Source organism: Culex quinquefasciatus, chromosome 3 (genome assembly GCF_015732765.1).
Source record: "Culex quinquefasciatus strain JHB chromosome 3, VPISU_Cqui_1.0_pri_paternal, whole genome shotgun sequence".
NCBI classification, from domain to species: domain Eukaryota; kingdom Metazoa; phylum Arthropoda; class Insecta; order Diptera; family Culicidae; genus Culex; species Culex quinquefasciatus.
In genome coordinates, this window is record NC_051863.1 from 159874384 (window position 1) to 159895033 (window position 20650).

At 32.9% G+C, this 20650-nt stretch overlaps 1 protein-coding gene across 8 annotated transcripts in view; it reads left to right on the forward strand.

Moving 5' to 3' along the window:
- The window catches only part of LOC6036570 (protein vein), a 118206-nt gene extending 97595 nt beyond the window's left edge, over positions 1–20611 (forward strand). For 2 of the 8 annotated variants that reach the window (XR_005278333.1, XM_038261746.1), the window contains exons 6-8: positions 1386–1492; positions 16001–16128; positions 20116–20214. Coding sequence is in view for 5 of the 8 variants with exons in the window: in XM_038261746.1 (XP_038117674.1) it covers positions 1386–1492; positions 16001–16120 (227 nt within the window). In the remaining 3 variants the exon portion in view is untranslated. Of the gene's footprint in view, positions 1–1385; positions 1493–9522; positions 9663–16000; positions 16129–20115 lie in introns of those variants that run through there. The other 6 variants (XM_038261747.1, XM_038261749.1, XM_038261744.1 and 3 more) reach the window with 5 other exon arrangements.
- Positions 20612–20650: the final 39 nt, after the last annotated feature.

Consider the following 20650-nt stretch of genomic DNA (forward strand, 5'->3'; position numbering starts at 1 on the left):
AAAATAAAAACTGCGACTATTTTCAAAAAAGTCACTTAAATATGGCTATAACTTGAAAACGGTGCACTTTATCAAAATTTCACTAAAGTACTTTTTGATTGCAAATTTGATTTTACATCGAAAAATGAAGTTGAAAAATTTTACGACCAAAATTTAGATTTTTTTTAAAAAATCAGTATTGATTAAAAAATTCATAACTCGGTCAATGATTTTTTGCACAACCTGGAAATTTCTGAAAAGTTGGCATTTTATGTCCTCTAAAACATATCAAAAAATAAAAAAAATTAAAAATAGTGTTTTTTTGTAAATCAAGTTTTAGTGATAAAAAGTTAAACAAAAAATCACCAAATTTTTTTTACTGTGTATTATTTTTCCAGTGTAGTCCGTATCCATACCTACAACTTTGCCGAAGACACCAAATCGATCAAAAATTCCTTCAAAAGATACAGATTTTGAATTTTCATACATCATTTTTGTATGGACAGCTGCCAAATTTGTATGGAAAATTATATGGACAAACTAATGATGCAAAATGGCTTCTTTGGGCATACCGAAGGCACCAAAAAAGTTTCAGTCGGATTAAAAAATACAAAAATTAAAATTGAAGAAAAAAGACCGATTTCGTAGAGAATTGCGCACTTCTAAAACATTTTGAAAGTTTTTATTTAATTTATAAAAAAAATAATGGTTCGAATATTTTTGAGACTTTTCCATTCTTTCAAATACAATCAGTTCCGAAATGTAAAAAAGTTTTGCTTCTTAAATATTGTTGATAGTTGATCCATGGAAAAAATGTGTCTTGTCGATATATATATATATATATATATATATATATATATATATATATATATATATATATATATATATATATATATATATATATATATATATATATATATATATATATATATATATATATATATATATTTTTTTTTTTTGCATTAACATGAAAGAAAATGATCAGATTAGGTTTTTAGTCGTGTTTTTTACCGTTGTACATTAAAAATAACATAGGGCTTTTGGACCTATTTAGCTGTTTACAAAATCAAAATATCTAAAGTTTCCTTAAAATATTTGTTTTATAAAATGAGTCGCCTTTATTGGACAAACGCTCTATTTGAATAAAATGTGAAAATGAATGCGAAAAAATGTATCCGTCATCAGGGATCAGAGGTCTGGGGGTGAGATTGGGTCATACATAAATGTAGACATTTTTATGACTAAATTTTAAATTTTGGTCGCAGGAAATTTCTTAAAAATATTAAAAATTGAATAATGAAGATACCATTATAGAATTTATCATTATAAACTGCAACAACATCAGAAATAATCTTAAACGTTGTTATTTATTTTTCTATTTATATTCCATATCCTTCTCATTGCAGATGTCCCAAAGGATTCTCGGGCAACAAGTGCGAGAACAAAGACATCGACTACCACCCGACGACGTCCAGCAAGCACCAGGACTGCTCGTACGGTTACGGATACGGAGGTTACTATTGCTAAAATAGGCTTTATAACACCAATTGTTGAATTAACATATTAGAGATTAGACAAAGAACCACCACCACACCACCACAGCAAAACTTCACACAAATCGAAACAAAATCAAACAAAAGCCAACACATTGCCACCTTCCTTACCTGAATTCCTTCCCATCAAAATTCCCTGGAAGTTCCCTCCCTGTTACTTTTTGTTTTGTTCTGAGCTACCAAAACGACGAAAGTATTTTTAGCCAATTTAGATCTGATAGTACGCACACTCTCACACACGTGTGGCAACCAGCAGGTACACGATAAACAGAACTACTTGAAATCGTCTTGACTTTTTAACTCTTAGAACCAAATGCCAAAAATTAGTCGTAGTTATTATTATTTTCTGTTTCTATGGTCATTACGAAGAAAAGTATCTAATAGCACCCATTTTCTATTTTGTAAATAATGGAAAACATGTGTTTTTGTTTTCTTGTGTAATATAGAAATAAATTGCAGATTCTTTTCTTTATATAATTATGAATTTATAGTACAAATTTGTGTATAATGTGTAAAAAACTATTTATATTGCCTACTGGTAAAATTTATTATAAAATAAGCCAAATATTTATAACGCGAAGAAAACATTCCAAGTTTTGGATAAATCAATTCAACTAACACATTAAACACAAAACAAATTGTTTGCATCAAGCCGTTCAACCAAAAATCAATTTGATACTCAACGTGTCCTGACGATAGGTTCACCACTTTTTTCCACCTCCACCACAAATTACTACAAATATCTTACTTTAACAATTGGTGTTATATGACAAACCCCTGGAAAGCCGAATCTCGAACAAATAATGTCACAAACTTTACACACCCACCCACACAATCAAGCAGATTTCCCTTTCCCACCAACACCTAAACACACACTTTTACAAATAAAAAAAACTAACGAACGATTTACGGACCTAAAAGTAAAACGAAACATTTCCCCCTGTCATATCTTCGAATTTATTTTCAATTAAATTGTAGCAAAGCACTCACACTAAACAAAAAAACAAGTTTGAGCCGCCATGCTTCTCCACTGAACTGTCAATCTGTCAAAAATCTGCGCCATAATGGCGGTTGCTATAAAAAAAACCTCTCGTCTGACAGCCGCCGATTGACACTAGTGCACTTTTAAAAAATCGAAAATCACGAATCTAACCTGCAAATCAAAACAACACTGGTGATGGTGATGGCGCTTGCGACTGACAACACTAGACCAAACATGCTGGCTAAGGATTTTTACTCTTTTCCCCCCCTCCGACGTAACTGCTTTTAGAGAAACCAACAGAATGTTGTTACCACGCACACAAACAATAAATTCTAAAACCATGAAAATACGTTTATTTATTTTTTCGAAGCGAAAATAAAAATCGTTAGCCATAAATTAGAAGCAGGAAAAAAAAAGTTCCCAAAAGCGGAAGCAAAAACAAGAAAACTGAAAAACGTTGTAAATTGTAAATACAAGAAGCGAACAATAACACTCACACAGAAGGTGAAGTAATTTTTCGATAAGGCATAACAAGAATGTGTAAGTATTACTATGTACTATTTTCAATGTTGAGTCGACGAAGCACACACACACACGCACACGTGCAGACGCCATCTTCAAAAGGGCTTCGTCCAAGAGAAGCTTTTTTTCTATTTTGCATAGTAAAAATTAAAAATAATAATTTTAGGAACAAAACACTGTCGGAAAGCAGGGAAAGAGAAAGCGAGCGAGAGAGTAAGAGCGCGCGTGTGTGTATGTGTGAGTCTTGCAAACTAACTGCAGCTAGGAAAATTGTAAGGAAAATGTTGTTATCCGAGGAAGAGGACGAAGAAGGAAACTAATTTATTTCTATTGTACAGAGCAAGCAATCATCCGAGCAGTAATCCATGTTAAATCTGTGTAGAATGGAATGCGGAGAACCTTTGTGTAATTGCTGAAGATCAACTAAACCGAAAAACTGCAAAACAACATCGCGTTGCATTGAAGTTTAATAAAACATACTAAATAAATGAAATTTTCTGTTCCACTTTTTTATGTTTTCACACATTTTGAGCACGCCCGAGCACTAAAGTAGATCTTATTTTATACTTTGGTTGAGCAATTCTGATTTAAATTTGGTTTATGTTTCCATGTTAAGTTGTTATTTATTTGATTTCTCATAAGTTGTTTTCCAATACAGTTCAGATGTTCGGTAACTGGGTGTTGTCTAACTGGGCACTCGATAACTGGGCCGAAGCCCAGAGAAAAACAGACAAACGTCAAAAACCAAAACAAACCGAAATGACCGAGGGGTTAATGGATGCAAAAATCATGTTAAATTAATTTTATATGTTAAATAACTTTTTTCAAACATTTATTTAATTCAAAGCACAATTAAAGAAACATGAAAAGAATGCATCATAAAAAAATCTAAGTAACTTTTATTTTTATATTTCATCTGGAAAATATTATGCATTGGTGGTCCCCTCGTAGTTTTTTTATTTTTTTTTTCAACCCAGTTAACGAGCGGCATTCGGTGACTGGGCTACGTTCTCAGCCCAGTTACCGAACAAATACTGTACAAGTCTAATTTATTTTATCTCTTTTTAAAAGTTGTAGTTTTTCATAAGATTTGATTTAAAAACTATTTTATTTCAAAATTACAACAAATAGCAAAATGAGATTTTTTTTTTAACTGAATAGTACCGAAGTCTATTAAAAAATGTCAAACATCAATAAATAAAATGGCTGCTTTGAAACCAAAAAATTAATATATTCTTAATAATGATGATTTTTAAATAGTCGAATTTTAATTATTTGTACTATGCATAACAGTCGACGCAAAATTGGGTATTAATTTTCACTAAATTTGAGATTTTAATGCGAAATATTTTTTTAACAAAATACCTTATTTTAACAAGCCTTTTTTTTAAATAGATATCAAATTGCGTAAACTTTTTATAGATTTCAGTACATTAGAGTTTTAGAGTAAAAAAATAATTTTTGAAAAAATACAGCGAGTAGGCGAGGCGTGGTAATGCACAATTCTTGGAAAAAAGTTTTCTCAATGGGTAATTCTCTACCAACTCACACGAAATCGGGAAAAGTTGCCCCGACCCCTCTTCGTGAAACTTGCGTGAAACTTTGTCCTAAGGGGTAACTTTTGTCCCTGATCACGAATCCGAGGTCCGTTTTTTGATATCTCGTGACGGAGGGCAGTACGACCCTTCCATTTGAACATGCGAAAAAGAGGTGTTTTCAATAATTTGCAGCCTGAAACGGTGATGAGATAGAAATTTGGTGTCAAAGGGACTTTTATGTAAAATTAGACGCCTGATTTGATGGCGTACTCAAATTCGAAAACGTATTTTTCATCGAAAAACACTAAAAGTTTTAAAAATTCTCCCATTTTCCGTTACTCGACTGTAAAATTTTGGAACATGTCATTTTATGGGAAATTTAATGTACTTTTCGAATCTACATTGACCCAGAAGGGTCATTTTTTCATTTAAAACAAAATTTTTCATTTTAAAATTTCGTGTTTTTTCTAACTTTGCAGAATTATTTTTTAGAGGGTAACAATGTTCTACAAAGTTGTAGAGCAGACAATCACAAAAATTTTGATATATAAACATAAGAGGTTTGCTTATAAACATCACGAGTTATCGTGATTTTACGAAAAAAAGTTTTTAAAAAGTTACTTTTTGCGTTTCTCTTTATTTCGTCGTCCGTGTCTGTCGCGGGTGACCATGAACGGCCATGATCGATGACGACCAACTTTTTCAAAACTTTTTCGTAAAATCGCGATAACTCGTGATGTTTATAAGCAAACCCCTTATGTATATATATCAAAATTTTTGTAATTGTCTGCTCTACAACTTTGTAGAACATTATTACACTCTAAAAAATAACCCTGCAAAGTTAGAAAAAACACGAAATTTTAAAATGAAAATTTATGTTCTAAATGAAAAAATGACCCTTCTGGGTCAATGTAGATTCGAAAAGTACATTAAATTTCCCATAAAATGACATGTTCCAAAATTTTTTACAGTCGAGTAACGGAAAATGGGAGAATTTTTAAAACTTTTTTAGTGTTTTTTTCGATGAAAAATACGTTTTTTCGGAATTCTGAGTACGCCATCAAATCGGGCGTCTAATTTTACATAAAAGTCCCTTTGACACCAAAATTCTATCGCATCACCGTTTCAGGCTGCAAATTATTGAAAAACACCTTTTTTTTCGCATGTTCAAAAATGGAAGGGGTCGTACCGCCCCTCCGTCACGAGATATCAAAAAACGGACCTTGGATTCGTGATCAGGGACAAAAGTTACCCCTTAGGACAAAGTTTCACGCAAATCGAAGAGGGGTCGGGGCAACTGCTGTGTGAGTTGGCGGAGAATTACCCCAATATATTTTTTAAAAGTTTCAAAATTTAACGCTTTTGTTTTGTTATTTTCAATTCCGAGTATCTAGTCATTTTTTTCTAATTAAAATCAGATTTGAAGTGTTTAAATTGTATCACTTAGTTGGCAGCTGTGGTTTTAACGGTGCACATCAACCAGAGCTTTTGCACCCAGATTTTGGTTACAGACATTTTGGTATCTTCAAAACTACGGGAACTATCGATGTATTTTTTAATTCCTTTCATAAGCTACTATTTTCACAAAGATTTCCAACATACTTTGTCAGGTCCGTAAGTTCGACTTATTTGTAATAAGAAGTCAACAACTTCCTTGGTTGCTGTGCACCCCAAATGAAAAATAATAATCAATGTTTCTTTTTTAGTTCACTAAGCTCGTAAGCTTTTAAACTATATACCTTTTAACTATTTTTTTTTAATTTAAAGAAAAGTTTAAAAGACAGAATTTTGCCTAAAAGTCTTTTAAATAATTTGTATTGTTTTTTAAATCAATCTCGAAGCAAAAGTCTTTCCATTTTATATAAAACTGGCCTTTTTGAAAATGCCTATAAATTTGACGATTTATTTGAATTGTGTTTCAAAAACACATGAAATTTATTATTTACAAACCGATTTCATCTTCTCTTAGTGATAACTTGTCTTGTTTAAACACTTGTCTAACGAGGTCGAAGTCACCCAAACTACAACAAAATGGGAAATAATGAAATGAATTTTGCAAAAAGAAATACTTTATTCGGGGTCATTTCTTATAATAAACATTAATAACTCTAGTGTAGTGAAAATCTACTCAATTTTTTTTTTTTGTTGGTCCATACAAGTCTTTATTTAATTTGAAATCTCTCAAAAATAAAAATAGTAATATCTGTATCTCTGGAAGGGATTTTCTGATCGATTTGGAAAAAAAATTACACCCTTGTAAAAAAATAGCAATTTTGAACTATTTTTTGAACAAAATTCGGGATTCCGTGAGATCCTACAATTAAAAATGTCTATTTTTTATATGTTTCAGAGAACAAAAAGGCACCTTTTAAGCCACATTAAGATATATGAAATTGTTTAGTTTTTTACAAAGCTTCGTTATTTTTTTTAATTTTAAGAAATTAAAAAAAAATAATATATTTTTAACATTCAAAATAAATTTGCTATCGAAAGGTTCTAAACATTTTTTCTACACAATACAAAATCCGATGGTAAATCGCAGGCAAAAATATGCACATCACTTTTGTTTCACAAAAAACATTTTTTGTAATAAAAAAAAACGTTACGACCGACAGGACTCAAACCCAACACCAACAGTGAGTACTGGCGCCTTTGCCCGCACGGTCATCAGACCGCAAGAAATAACGTAAAATAATGCATTTTTTGGCTTTTTTGGCTGACAAGTTTTAAAGTTAAAGCCTCCTGAGGATTATTTTGAAAAAAAAAATCAACTATATTTTCAATTCAATTCAATTCATTTTATTTACCAAAATAACAATTTTACATCTTGTGTGATTGGCTGGTTCATAGAGATATGGTGTTCCTTGCAACTATTTCTTTTTCATTTACTGCTTGGTAACAGAAGGTTCTTCAAATGCAAATATTCAAAAACTAGGGAAAATTTGGCCAAAAAAACCCACACTGAAATAAAAAAAATAGTACCAAATTCCTTTATTCTAGGAATTCTTGCCTCCTTATTTAGTAATCGGGTTTTTTGGATTACTTTATAAGGAAAGGAGCCAAAATTCCTAGAATTTAGGAATTTGGTACTTTTATTTTTTTCATTGTAGTGAGATCATAACTTGGGGTTCCTTAAAACTAACATCACAGAAGAGTGGTGGGGTCGAGTTCTGCTCCATTACAGGGGAAGGATGGCTTCTATCAGTGGGTTGTCCGATATCTGGCAAATATCAAGTATATTTTTGTTTAAAAAAAAATCATGATTTTTTTTTTAAAGTAGCTGAACCAAAATTCTACAACATTCATTTTAGACTCTGGCTATCGGGCAAATAATTGCAATGATAAGAGTGTTGCAAAGAGTTAAATTGAGAAAATTAAAATTTTCAAGGTTTTTTGCCTTATTACCTTACATTTCGAAACGGTGAAAATTGTGTGCTATACTTCTATTTTTTTATTTTTGGTTTTCTGTGTGCCAAAAAATGAAAAAAATGTTTTGCGAGAATTTTTTACATAGTGTGAAAATATAATTTAAAAATTATTATTTTTTCATAAGAGTACAACTATTTCTGTGTGATTAGTCCACATCATAACCTTCAACGTTGCTGAAGGCATCAAGACTTTCTCGAGACACAGATTTTATTAATCTTGTATGGACGGCTGCCAAAATTGTATGGAGACTTGTACCAATGGTGCAAAATGCCTTCGTTGGTCACAGGGAAGCTTCTTAGAAAGTTACAGTCAATTAAAAAATAAAGGCTATTTCCGGTTCTCGTCAAGAATTGATATTAATATTGCAAATTATAAAAAAAATAAGAGTTTTCAAAAAACTGACGTTATCGTTAAGGTTTTCGTTATGGCCGAATGAGAAAATTTTCGGCGATAATTTTATTGCGTGATTCCCACTAACTTGGACTTCGCACTATATTATTGCTATCGATCGCACTATTGCGACTTGTCAAACTGCCTTGGAATTTAAATTTTCCTCTAAATCGATCAAAGCGAGCCGAGGTTGCTCGCTCGTTTTCACCTGTCAATCGCACTTTTAAAGTGCTAAAAGTTCTGTTTGGTGGGAACTGCGACTAGAAATGTAAATAAACAAAACGTGGTTGCCTAGCTTTTTGAACTCTTGTCGTTAAAAATACGAGAAAAAATTGCGAGCTGAATCCAAGTTACAGTGCAAGAATCAATATGGTTTAGCAACGTTGATTTCAATTGCATTGCCAAACTTCACACAATTACGATTTTTTGTAAGGTTTCAGTGCATCCTTGATGTTTCCTTTGACTCTTTGAACAATTTTTAAATATAAGACAAGTGATTTAAAGAAAAGTATTATATTCTCTAAGCAAACTACATGAGAATGAGTATTCTTGGCAATAAAATTAAAAGCATTTTTTTTTATTTTTGATTTGCGTTACATTTTTATAACATAAGAACTTCAGCTCAAAAACAAAACAAAAACCTTCAAAATCTGACTTCAAAATGTCGACGCTTTTTATTTGGAAAACCAACTCCACATCTAAAAGTTTCAAGCAAATGCCAAATCTAAACCACTCCATCTAGAGAAGATACGCTTAACCTGACAGCTAACTGTTTCCGACCTCTCATCAGCTACCTCAAGCCAGACCCAATTCCCAAAGTCTGCCGTCCAGGTCCCCCACCAAACATCGCCGTTTTCTCCGTCACACTCGACCGCAATCCTTTCTGGTGATGATGACTGTTCACTTCTTGCCCTTCCAAACTATCAACAATTGACCTGGCACTACAAATGAAAAAAAAACATCTTCACAATTTGCTACCAGTTTCAATTTTGCGTTTTGTTTCCCTGACTTTATTTCACTGCTTGGTTGAGGTCAACTTTAAGCTACTTCTTTTCGATCCTCTCTCACACACACTCACCACCGACACCCCCACATTGCACTCAAGCAGTTTTTCCTTTGACGCATTTAGTTGTACGATGGAACCGAAAAAGAACCCCAAACTGGAAGCGCGAAATTTGCAACCCCCCTCCGTGTGGAGATGCCCTAACGGCGTTGGATGCATCCACTTACTCACCGTTTTTTTTCGGACCTCCGCCAAGATCCCACCGGGTAAGCCTAATTAATTTATACGAATCTATTTTATTATTTATTTGTGTTTGTGTGTGTGTGTGTGTGTTTCTCACCCCCCCTTCCCCCCTCCCACCATGGTGTTTGCTACTTATCTTTTTAGCGCAAAAATTACGTTGCTTTTTTGTTGTTGTTTTCCTCTCCTCCCCCTCTTTCCTTCTTTATCTAACGCTTTTATTCTTACGCTTCTTTTCACCTTTCCGACTTCCTCATCTGATCGTTATCAGTGCTCTTTATTTGTCTTATGGTGTGGCTTTTATGTTTCCTTTGCCTTTTTTGTTCTTGTTGTTGTTGTTGTTGTTGTTGTTGTTACTAACCTAACCTTTTTGCTTCTGCTGCGTTCTCTTTCCGGTTCGTGATTTTCCATTTTGTCGCAGCAATGGCTCTCGACATTGTTGTTGTTTTTTTCTTTTTATTTTTGCTGTTTCGTTAATTTGGTAAGTGTATTTCTTGCCACTCTTTTTTTTTTTTTTGTCTAAGCGAGAAAACGAGATACAGACAGACAGGCTGAAACGCAACTTATTATCGCAACTTAATTTTACTGGCCTTTGCTGTCAATCCCAAGTCCCACTAAGCGAAATTACCGGCTCTTACAAACTCTGGCTAAAAGACTGCGATTGTATATTTGTGGCACATCGGAGGCGAAATGGGAGCGCACGTGGTGCACGATTTGTTGACTTTTGGCGACGACAACAAATTGTTTTGTGAACTAGATTTTTTTACCAGATGAATTTGATCATTATTAAGAAAAAAACAGAAATCATTTTTGTTTACTTAATTGTAATCTTAAAAAATATGTTTCATCATAAGTGTCAACATAATTTCAAAATTCACCTTGTTTTTCTATTATTTTTAAGTCATGTTTATTGAAATATTAGTGTCGAACAAGTCTTTTCTTTTGTTTCTCTTTCTAAAACTCAGGAATCATAGATTCAAAAGAAAAAATATGTCTCTTGAGGAAATCTGACGTTATTTTTTTTCTGTAAAATGAAAATTATGATTTAAATACCAGAAGAGCATGGAAGCATGGAAATATTCTGATTTTGCTATGGAAGTGGAAAAAAAATCCCCGAATTCCAGAAATTGATTGTATTTGAATTTGTTTTATTCGGAACAAACTTTTAGGGGGCTAAAATAACAAAAATCGAATCGATTCCTCAGCCAAGAATGAGAAACTGTGAAAATTTTGAGCGAAATCGGTTAAGGGTTAAGGGTAGCTTTTTATCGTTGAAGTTGGCGAAAAAAAACTCGTTTTCTTTAAATCGCTAATAAATCGTCAGGGTTAACTCGGATCGCGTTACTATCTTCATCAAAGTTGTTTGTCATAAAATTTTACAAAAAATCTCATTTTCACTCTTAACAATGATCCGACACATTTAACGACACCTTTAGGTTAAATTTTGAAATTTTGGCTTTTCCCCAAACATTTTTATAAATTTTCCCATACAAACTTCAACGACCAATAGCGACCCTCAAACCTTAACCGATTGGGCTCAAATTTGGCACAGTGTTTTTAACCTAAAGAATTAAGCCAAAAGATACACTATTATTTCAAAGCTCATAAATAAAAATTTCAGGAAATATTATGATCTTTTGGATTTTTTTAGCATTGGTCGCTTAAGAAAAAAACGAAAAACTGCATTTTAGTAAACATGTAACTTTATGTGTCCTTATCTCGAAAACGTTGCACATCATCACAATACGAGGTCGTCGTGCTATCTTGTCGCACCCGCCATTTTGACGTTCCGAGAAAAACGTGTTTTAATGTTTGACCTTGAATATTCAAAAACAAGAGCACGCAATGTAAACAACAACAAACACGTTTTGTTTGGCTCACCATTCTGTGCATTGTCCCAAAGTTTAGTTGAAGTTGGTTGCTGGAGTCCCGAGTTATAATTACAACTGTTTACGGTAGTCTAGCTTGTACGTGCGACAAACGCATCCTGACTTTCCTGGCCTGAAATCCCTTTGGCCTTTTGTCGCACTTACATCAATTTTCATGGAGTGACAAGATAGCACGACAAGATTGAAACTACTTTCATATGTAAAGTGACAAAAATGCACGGAGTTTTTTCGGTTTTTGTTGAATATCTCAGGATTGAAATCGAATTTTGGGGATCTGTGAAGGTCAAAAGGTGAGGCATTGTGAGCTGCACAAAATGGCGTTCTTAACTCAATTTGGCCCTAAATGCACGTACGACAAGTTAGCACGATGGCGACGAATATCTATATGACACGAATGCCAAATTATGGTAAAGTGTCAATAATAAACTATAATAATATAACAATATCTGTGAAGCACTTTTCTATTGAAAAATACATGTGTCATTCAAAAATTGATTACCGTAAACTGGGGTCAATCAGGACACATGGGGCGAATTGGGACAGCAGTTTTAACCATGTTGGAGCACAATATTTTGATTTTTCTGGTTGGTTTCGGTTAGAACAGACTCAGGCCAACAAAATGTGTACATCCATTTCCAAATTTAAAAGCTTTAAGTGCTCTAGAAACTGCTGTCCCTATTCAGACTGTAGTCCCGATTCACCCCAGATTACGGTACTTTTATAGGATTTCAGTTTGTTTTTGGAATATTTTCTCAAGATTTTTATTATTAAAAAAAAGTTTTTTTTTGCAGTTCTATCGTAAAACTCTTTACTTTTCCTGTCATTCTCGAACGACGAAACAGCCAAAATTAACAGAATTGAATAGTAACCCTTTTCATAATAAATGCTGAAAAGTTCTTATTTTCAGCACTTGTTTGGAAAAGTAATACTTTTTAACATTTTTATAAAAAAAAATATAAATTGATATAACAAGCTATAATCTCAACATTTGCATGAAAAAAGTGTTTTAAAGTGCATTTTACACCTGCCCAGTTGTTTTGCAATCATTAGTTGTCAAAATATCCAAGTATTGAAGAGATTTTTTTCCCCCAAAAAAAATGTTTTGTGGTGTACATTGGAATTTCACAAAAATTGACAATATTTTGGGGTGATCCCAGACATGCTTAATATGATTTTAAGCGCAAGAAAATGCATTTCTAATTGTTTTCAGTTGGCTAGACTTTATGAAAAAATATTTTTTTTGCAATTCCGTCGTGAAACTACTTACTTTTCCTGTCGTTCTGGAACGACGAAACAGCCTACTTTTCTCTACCAAAAATAACAGAATCAAATAATAACCCTTTTCCAAACAAATGCTGAAAAGTTCTTTTTTTCAGCACTGAAATAAATGCTGAAAAGTAGAAGTTTTAGCACTTGTTAGAAACAGTTGTACTTTTAAAAAAAATATTCATTTAAACGATTCTTTGACTCAATGCATGGAAATTTGTCCTATAATTCTGTTCAAATGGTGTTTTCCGGAATTGCAAAAAATGTTGTATGGAATTCGTTGCAAAACTTGATTTTTGATCACTCGTCGTATTTATCTATCTCGGTAAACCTGGTTGGATAAATGTACGACTCGTGCTGAAAAAATCTTGTTTCTGCAACTTGCGGTTTAAACTTTTTTAACAAAATACACATACATTTTAGGAAAAATTGTTAAAACGTAGGAATTTTGCCTGAAATTGGTTAAAACTAGTTTTGTTTATAAAATTATCGATTTATATTGTATTTTAGCACGAATCACAAGTTTTCTTATTTAACATGGAATTTGTTCACCTGAAATTGCTTATAAATTTGAAGACACAATTAGTGTTTCAAAACCGCATATTATTTATTATTTACAAACTTATTTAACCTTCTCCTAGTGGAAAATTGTCCAAGGAAAGCATTCTGTTTTCCGATTAACTATAGTTAAAATTTTTAACTTTTCAAAATTTTATGAAAAGTTCTTCTTCAGGTACTTTGAACACTTCTCTTCCACAGTCAGTATGATTCTAAACCATTCCGTAAGTATTTTAAATGTACTTTTTATTTTACGGAAAAATCGCGAACCTATCAAAGTCACCCCGTTTTACGGTATGGGAAATTGTTTTCTAGTTTAAAAACGTTACTTGATGGTTGGTGCTTTCCTCACATTCATATAGGACATCGTCGCTTACTTTTGATAGGGTTTTCAGATCTTCAGATCTGTTTTAAGCTCATTTGAAGTTCTTTCAATTACACAGTCCAACAAGATTTTGTCTCTGAGACGAGTATATGTGTTCCTAGTAGAATTTTGCCTGCTGAATCCGAATCCGGGTCCAGAATTGCTCCAAATGGTCCCAATTTTGAGATACACCCGTTTGAAATGTTAGTTTAGGCCAAAATTAGCTACTTTGTCGACTATTTTACAAAAGAACTATTGAATTAACAAATAAACCAATACATGTATCTTAAAGTTCACGTTTTCCCCTTTCTGAAACACCCTTTTTAAAATTTGATTGTTTTACGCATATTTATAGCCATTTTAAAATTATATTTTCAGTTGGTTCTCATTCAAGTTTTCCAACTTGCATGCAAGTCAAATTATAATTTTAAAATGGCTATAAATATGCGTAGAAACAATCAAATTTTAAAACCAGTGTTTCAGAAAGGGAAAACGTGAACTTTAAGATACATGTATTGGTTTATTTGTTTATTCAATAATTCTATTGTAAAATAGTCGACAGAGTCTAATTTTGGCCTAAATTAACATTTCAAACTGGTGTATCTCAAAATTGGGACCATTTGGAGCAATTCTGGACCCGGATTCGGATTCAACAGGCAAAAATCTACTAGGAACACATATTCTCGTCTCAGAGACAAGAAACATTTGATTTTTTGTTGAACTGTGTTATCTAACTAACGACGGGTCGCATGATGGACCCGGACATTATTTTCATAGAAGTATCTGAGAACCTGCCTCTAAAAAGTGTGTAATTAACACTTAAGTTTATATAACTTTTGATAGGGTTATCAGAACTTCAATGTCAAATGAAAGGTCTTTCAAATACCTTTCTAAAAATATATAACAAGACGGGTTTTCTTACAAAAAACCACCCTTTTTACAATCTTCCGGAGTTTAACCAAAACTGTTTTTAGCATAACTTTTGAGGTACTTTTTTAAACTTCATAATATTAACTAGTGTCTTGTGGGACCCCAAGACGGATCGCATGAGACCAATACAGTCGAGAAAGGTTCAGCCAGTCCGGAGATAATAGAGTGCATTTTTTTGTTCAGAATTTGATTATGAGTCGATAGGTATACGTGAAGGTGGGTCTACGAAGTCGAACTAGGAAGCTCATTTTTCGAGTAATTTTATAGCCTTTCCTCGGAAAGTGAGGAAGGAAAAACAGTTCATTTTAAAATTGCCAAGAAAAAACCCTGTACATATTGTTATCTGAACATGACTCATCTATACCTACAACTTTGCCGAAGACACAAACTCGATCAGAAAATTCCTTCAGAAAATACAGATTTTTGAATTTTCACATATCATTTTTGTATGGACAGCTGTCAACATTGTATGTAGACTTGTATAGGTGAATCAATGACACAAAAGGGCTGCTTTGCTCAAAGTAGTAACTCGAGAAGTATGTGTTAATTAAATTTTTAATGTTCTAATTGATTACTTATGAAAATTGTTCTTACGAAACTGTTGTTAAATAAATATTAATTCAATTCAACATTTCTAAATGAAAGTTATACTCAATTTGAAGCCAAGCATGTTTTAAATATTCTGGGCATTTTCAGCAAAACAAATCGATAGGAAAACGTTTTATTTATGCTTCGGATTTCATTAAAACTAGAATATGAATAGATTTTTAAATTAGAAATCTTGTTCCCAATTATTATATTTTGTAAAAAGTTGTTGACTCCAGCATTTATTTTTTGTTTTTCTCAAAACAACTTTAACAGCAACCTAAAGACTGATCAATTTAAAAAAATGAATTTTTTTTTATGTCTTGTCACACCCAAATTATAAAAGTGATTATATAGGTCAGTTATATTTCGTGGTCTTTTTTCTGATGGCCGAAGGTCAAAAAGATATTCAAATAAATTGTAACTTTTTTTATAATTTGATGTCTTCGGTATCGTTGATAAGAACAGAACCACTCAGAAGAAAAATAATTCTAATAATATTATTTCTAATATTTGTTTAAGGTGAAAAATCCATCTCTTGAGTTGTAGCTCAAGAATTTTGACGGTTATTCATAAAAACATGTTTAATTATACTTTGTGAATTTTTCATTTCATGATTATGTTTTGGAAGTTCAATTATATTTTACGAAACTTTGCCCCATTCTCATCCAAATTTAAGCATGCACGCGTCCAATTGTTTTTCACCCGAAAATATTTAAAAAAAAAGCAACCTAAAGCCTTTCTGACCAGTGTCATTCCCTTCTCGTTTTAGCACCCCGATGGCCAAGACCTCCTCCGCCGCCGCATCCGTCGTACTCCCGTTTGTGTAACCGTTGAGATTGCGAAACCCCGGCGAAGAAGAAGAAGATATCCGGAAGAACCAGATGTGTAGCGCTTAAGGTTCATACATATATCAAAATATACTCCAAAAATCTTAACTCCGAATGCGAAACGATGCGAATGAGCCGTAATCGAAGATGTATTTTTTTGCAGTTTGTTGAGTAGATTTTAGAGGAAAATAAAGTTTATAACAAAACAGTTTGTGAATGCATCGGAAAATGTAACGAAAAATGATCATTGTAAAAAAAAAATAGCAGAGGCAAAAGCATTCAAAAGTAGCTTAATGTAGATGAATGTGGCCAACTAAACGAATCCGTCAATGGTAGTCAAAATTATACGAAAATGAGCAACCAGTTTGTAGGACACTATCGCTTGCGCGCCTGTTTACGTGAAAATCAAAGAAAATTATTAAAAGAATGCAAATGGCTAATCGCACGAAGCAACCACGGTTTCTAACACGATTACTAACCCTGTATTATTTACTAACCTCCATGACTTTCATCGGAAAAAATAATGTTCCCAAAAAGATGGTCCGTTTTGTAAAGTGTGTGTGACACTAACCCCACCTCCTAACTGTGGTTTGAAAATGTTTGATGTGTTCTGTTGTGCATAACTGTATTTGGCAATTCTCTTCGGAAACTAGTTTACTTCTTTTTTTTTCAGTTCTTTATTTACCTTAAATTTGATGCTCATGTTATATTCCAAATAAAAACGGATTTTTTTATTATATTATTAGATTTGATTAAAACTATGTGAGGACAATCGGCGGTATTTTAGCTAGCCCTGAAAATAATATGCTTTCATCTTATCTAATCAGTATTCGGCTACTCGGCCAAGTAAATAAAAATAAATACTTATATTTTATCATTCGAAAAAAATTTAAGAAAAAAAAACTCTGAAACCATTTTCAAAATTTCAAAATAAGTATAAAGGTTGTAAATGTGTTAACATTTTAGAAGTATTTTTTTTCGAAAGCAAATTTGTACAAGTTTTCTTCTCTACAATGATATCTCAGAAAATATTTTTTTGCCGGGAACCAAAAAAAGGGTTCTTCTTAACTTTTTTTGAAAATGATACTGAAATTTTGACAGAATGAATGAAATAAATGATTTTCGGTTCTAAGATCATAAATCACTCACTCATCTTTGAACCAATCTTTGCCGACTGGAGCGCGCAACCATTCGTGAGCGAACGCGACTCGCTAGCTGCCAACGTCTCAGAGAGGAGAGAATCTAGCACAATACCAGCGCAGCGCTCTTTCGGGCGGCACTACCACAGTTTGCCATCAATTTGAAATTGGCACGGTGGAAATTACTGTCAAAAGTGTCTTTGATGTTGTGTTATCAACAAAATTGCAAAATATTTTTGAAAACATTAATTTTAAGCAGTTTGATAAGTGATCAAAGCAATGCCGATTGCAGACTATTTTAAGTTTACTTTGAGCGACATAGCGCAAACAGCCTCTCTGAGCCATTCGCCGCACTTAGGCGATTCGAGTAAGAGAGAAGAGAAAGTATTCAGTAGAGATTGGTGTGGAAGTGACAAACGGTTGGAATACGTCAGAGCAATTTTGCGTCGCGTTCGATTTGTGCTCGCGAGTGAATGATTCAGGTTTGCTGGAGAGTACTCTTGTTTACTTCTTAGGATACCTTATGTTGAATGAAAAGCAAATAAATCATTACAATTTATTGATTGCTGATATGAATTAAAACAAAAGAAATAATAAAAATCGAGACTTTGTGAAAAACTAGTTCAAAAATGTACGTTCAGAAAAGATTGTACTTTTAGTCCTTGATCACGAATCTGAGTGTCATTGTTCGATATCTCATGACGTAGGGACGGTACGACCCCTTTTAAATTTGAACATTCGAAAAAAGACGTGTGTTAAACTGGACGCCTTGGTAAACAAATTCGGAATATGCCATTTATAGGTAATTTAATGTACTTTTCGAATATTTTAAAAATTACGTGTTTTTTGTGACTTTGAAGGGTTAAATGTTGAGCAGATAATTACAAAAAATGATGTATGTACATAAGGGATGTGCCCGTCACGAGTTATTGCGATTTTACGAAAAAAAAACAAGTTTTGAAAAAGTTGGTTTTGTCGGGGGCTAATGCTACTGTGGTGCTACTTTGTTTCTTGATGTTTTTTTTTTAAATTTCGATTTTATAGAATATTTCTTCAGTGAAGTCGCTGAAAATAAAAAGTTTTCGATCCAAATTTACCAGATTTCTAGCTTTCTTTGAAATTATCCCAAAACCAAAGCTGAAAAAACCAAGAAGACCGAATAAAAATCTTTTCTTTGTACAATAGAGGTGGGCAAAACCACTCTTTTATTTTTTTTGAAGCCACTCTTTTTCGTTCGCTCATTAAGTTGAGCTGCTCTTTTGAACGGCTCTTTCGATTATTTTCAAAAAAAAAGTGAAAAGCTTTTTCAAAGAATTGTGTTATTTTCTTAAGTTTTTTATTAAACTTTTATAAACTATTTTAAAAAAAACTAAAAACGAGAAGATTTGCTTGAAAATAATAGGTCTAATCTGCCAAAATAAAAATTAAAATGCTGATATTTTTTTAAGAAAGCATTCTGCGAACTCTTTTCTACATTCTGATTTGATCGATTAAGTCTATAAATGCCAAAGCTAAATCGAGCAAGAGAATTATTATTTTTTCCAAGATCTCATGGAATAAGTCGTTTTTTTGGTAAAATTTTCTGAGTAAACCATTTTGAAATGAAATTTGGGTAATTCTTTAATATATCTTTACGAACAGGTGTGCAATGAAAAGATTTTCATTTTATTTAGAAAATTATTTACATTTGAAGTACAGTCGACTCTCTGGTTGTCAATATCCAAGGGACCGTCGAGGAAGAGAATCATCAGTTTACAGATCGATGCAAAATGAAAACTCGATTGAAAATATTTTTTTCTTGGTACCCAGCTATGGGAGAGAATCAGGGAAACGCCCAGCAAACAAAAACAAACTAATGTCAAACACCCTTCAAAGCTTCGTTTCGCAAAGAAAAATGTCTATGCAAGCCATGAGAAAGTGAAATTATTGACAACCGGAAGAGATTTTTAAAGCAAACAGAATCCAAGGGACCGTCGAGGAAGAGATCCTTCAAGCAAGAGAAAATGTCGAGGAATGAAGAGAATCGAAGTATGTAGTTTGAAGGGACTGAAGAATTCATCGGTAGATGGAGAAATATTGATATCGAGAATATCGACAGCCAGAGAGTCGACTGTAATTACAAAGAAAACTAGGAAATCAAAATTAAGCCTATAATTTTGATTTCCTAGTTTTCTTAACATTTAAATTTTAAACCTTCAGTTTTTATCCTAAATTTAATGGAAAAAAACCGTGAGACAATGTTGACCAATTTGGTATATACGTTTAATTCTGAAAAAAAAACAAATTTAATTGTGAAAATCGATGGAAATTCAATTAATTATATTCATAAACATAAACAGAACAGTTCTTTCAAAAGACCGAAGTTTCAAAAAGAACCGCGGCTCTTTTTTTGTGAGCCAAGGTTCATTCGCTCTTTTAGAGAACCAGCTCATTGAGCGGCTCGCTTTTTTTGCCCACCTCTAACTAAAACTGGTACTTTTTTGGGAACTTGTTCTGCAAACTGTTTTCTACAATGTTATTGACTTGAAAATGTTATAAAATGGTGTAAGGATTGTAAGGTCAATTTTTTTTTTGAAACTAATTTTGTACATTTTTGTCACTTTTCTAAAAATCATTGAAAAAACAAATAAACTAAAACATAACCTTAACTGACCGGGAATGAATTATAGGAAATTTACATAACAATTTTGTATGAACATATTAAAATTGTTTAAAAAAATTAAGAACCAAAGTCCCCACAATGTTTCATTGAAAAAAATGTTTAACAATATTATTTTAAATAAATACGTCAACTCCAAAGAGGATTGCTCAAAACATAAAGCTGTTTCCGCAGAGAATTGCCAGTTTCAACTAATCACAGAGTTTAAAAGCAAAAAAAACTTACACTTTTCCTCTCCCTTCTCATCACACACACACAGGTCACCCCGAGTGCGCCGACTTCCTGCTGATGGACTCCCCGGCGGTGGCGGCGTCCCTTCCGGTCGTGCCCCCGCTGTACGACTACGATGACGATGCCGACATCTAGAGACAGAGTGCTGCGCTCCTGAATCTCAGCCTTAATCTTCGTGCCAAGGATACAGAAAGAAAAAAAAAACGGGCGATTTATGCGAACTATATCTCGAAATCAACAAAACAAATAAAAAACAGCACAGATACACACAGTCGACAATGCTACTAATGAAATTCCATTCAATTTAAGTGATTGTGTATAAATAATCTAACATTTTGCTAGACATATTGCAGAAAACTAAAAGTTGTTTTAAACTGGGTAGGAAAACAGAGCAAAGGAAACGATCGTGTGACGATCTCTCTCCGCACACACGAATTTGAAAAGATGAAAATGGAAACATGTTGAAGAAAATACCAAAGATGTAAATATCATTGTAGAAGTTGTAATAAATTATTAACTTTGAAGTAGTTGGTGTAAATTTTATTTCCAAACATGCTAAATAA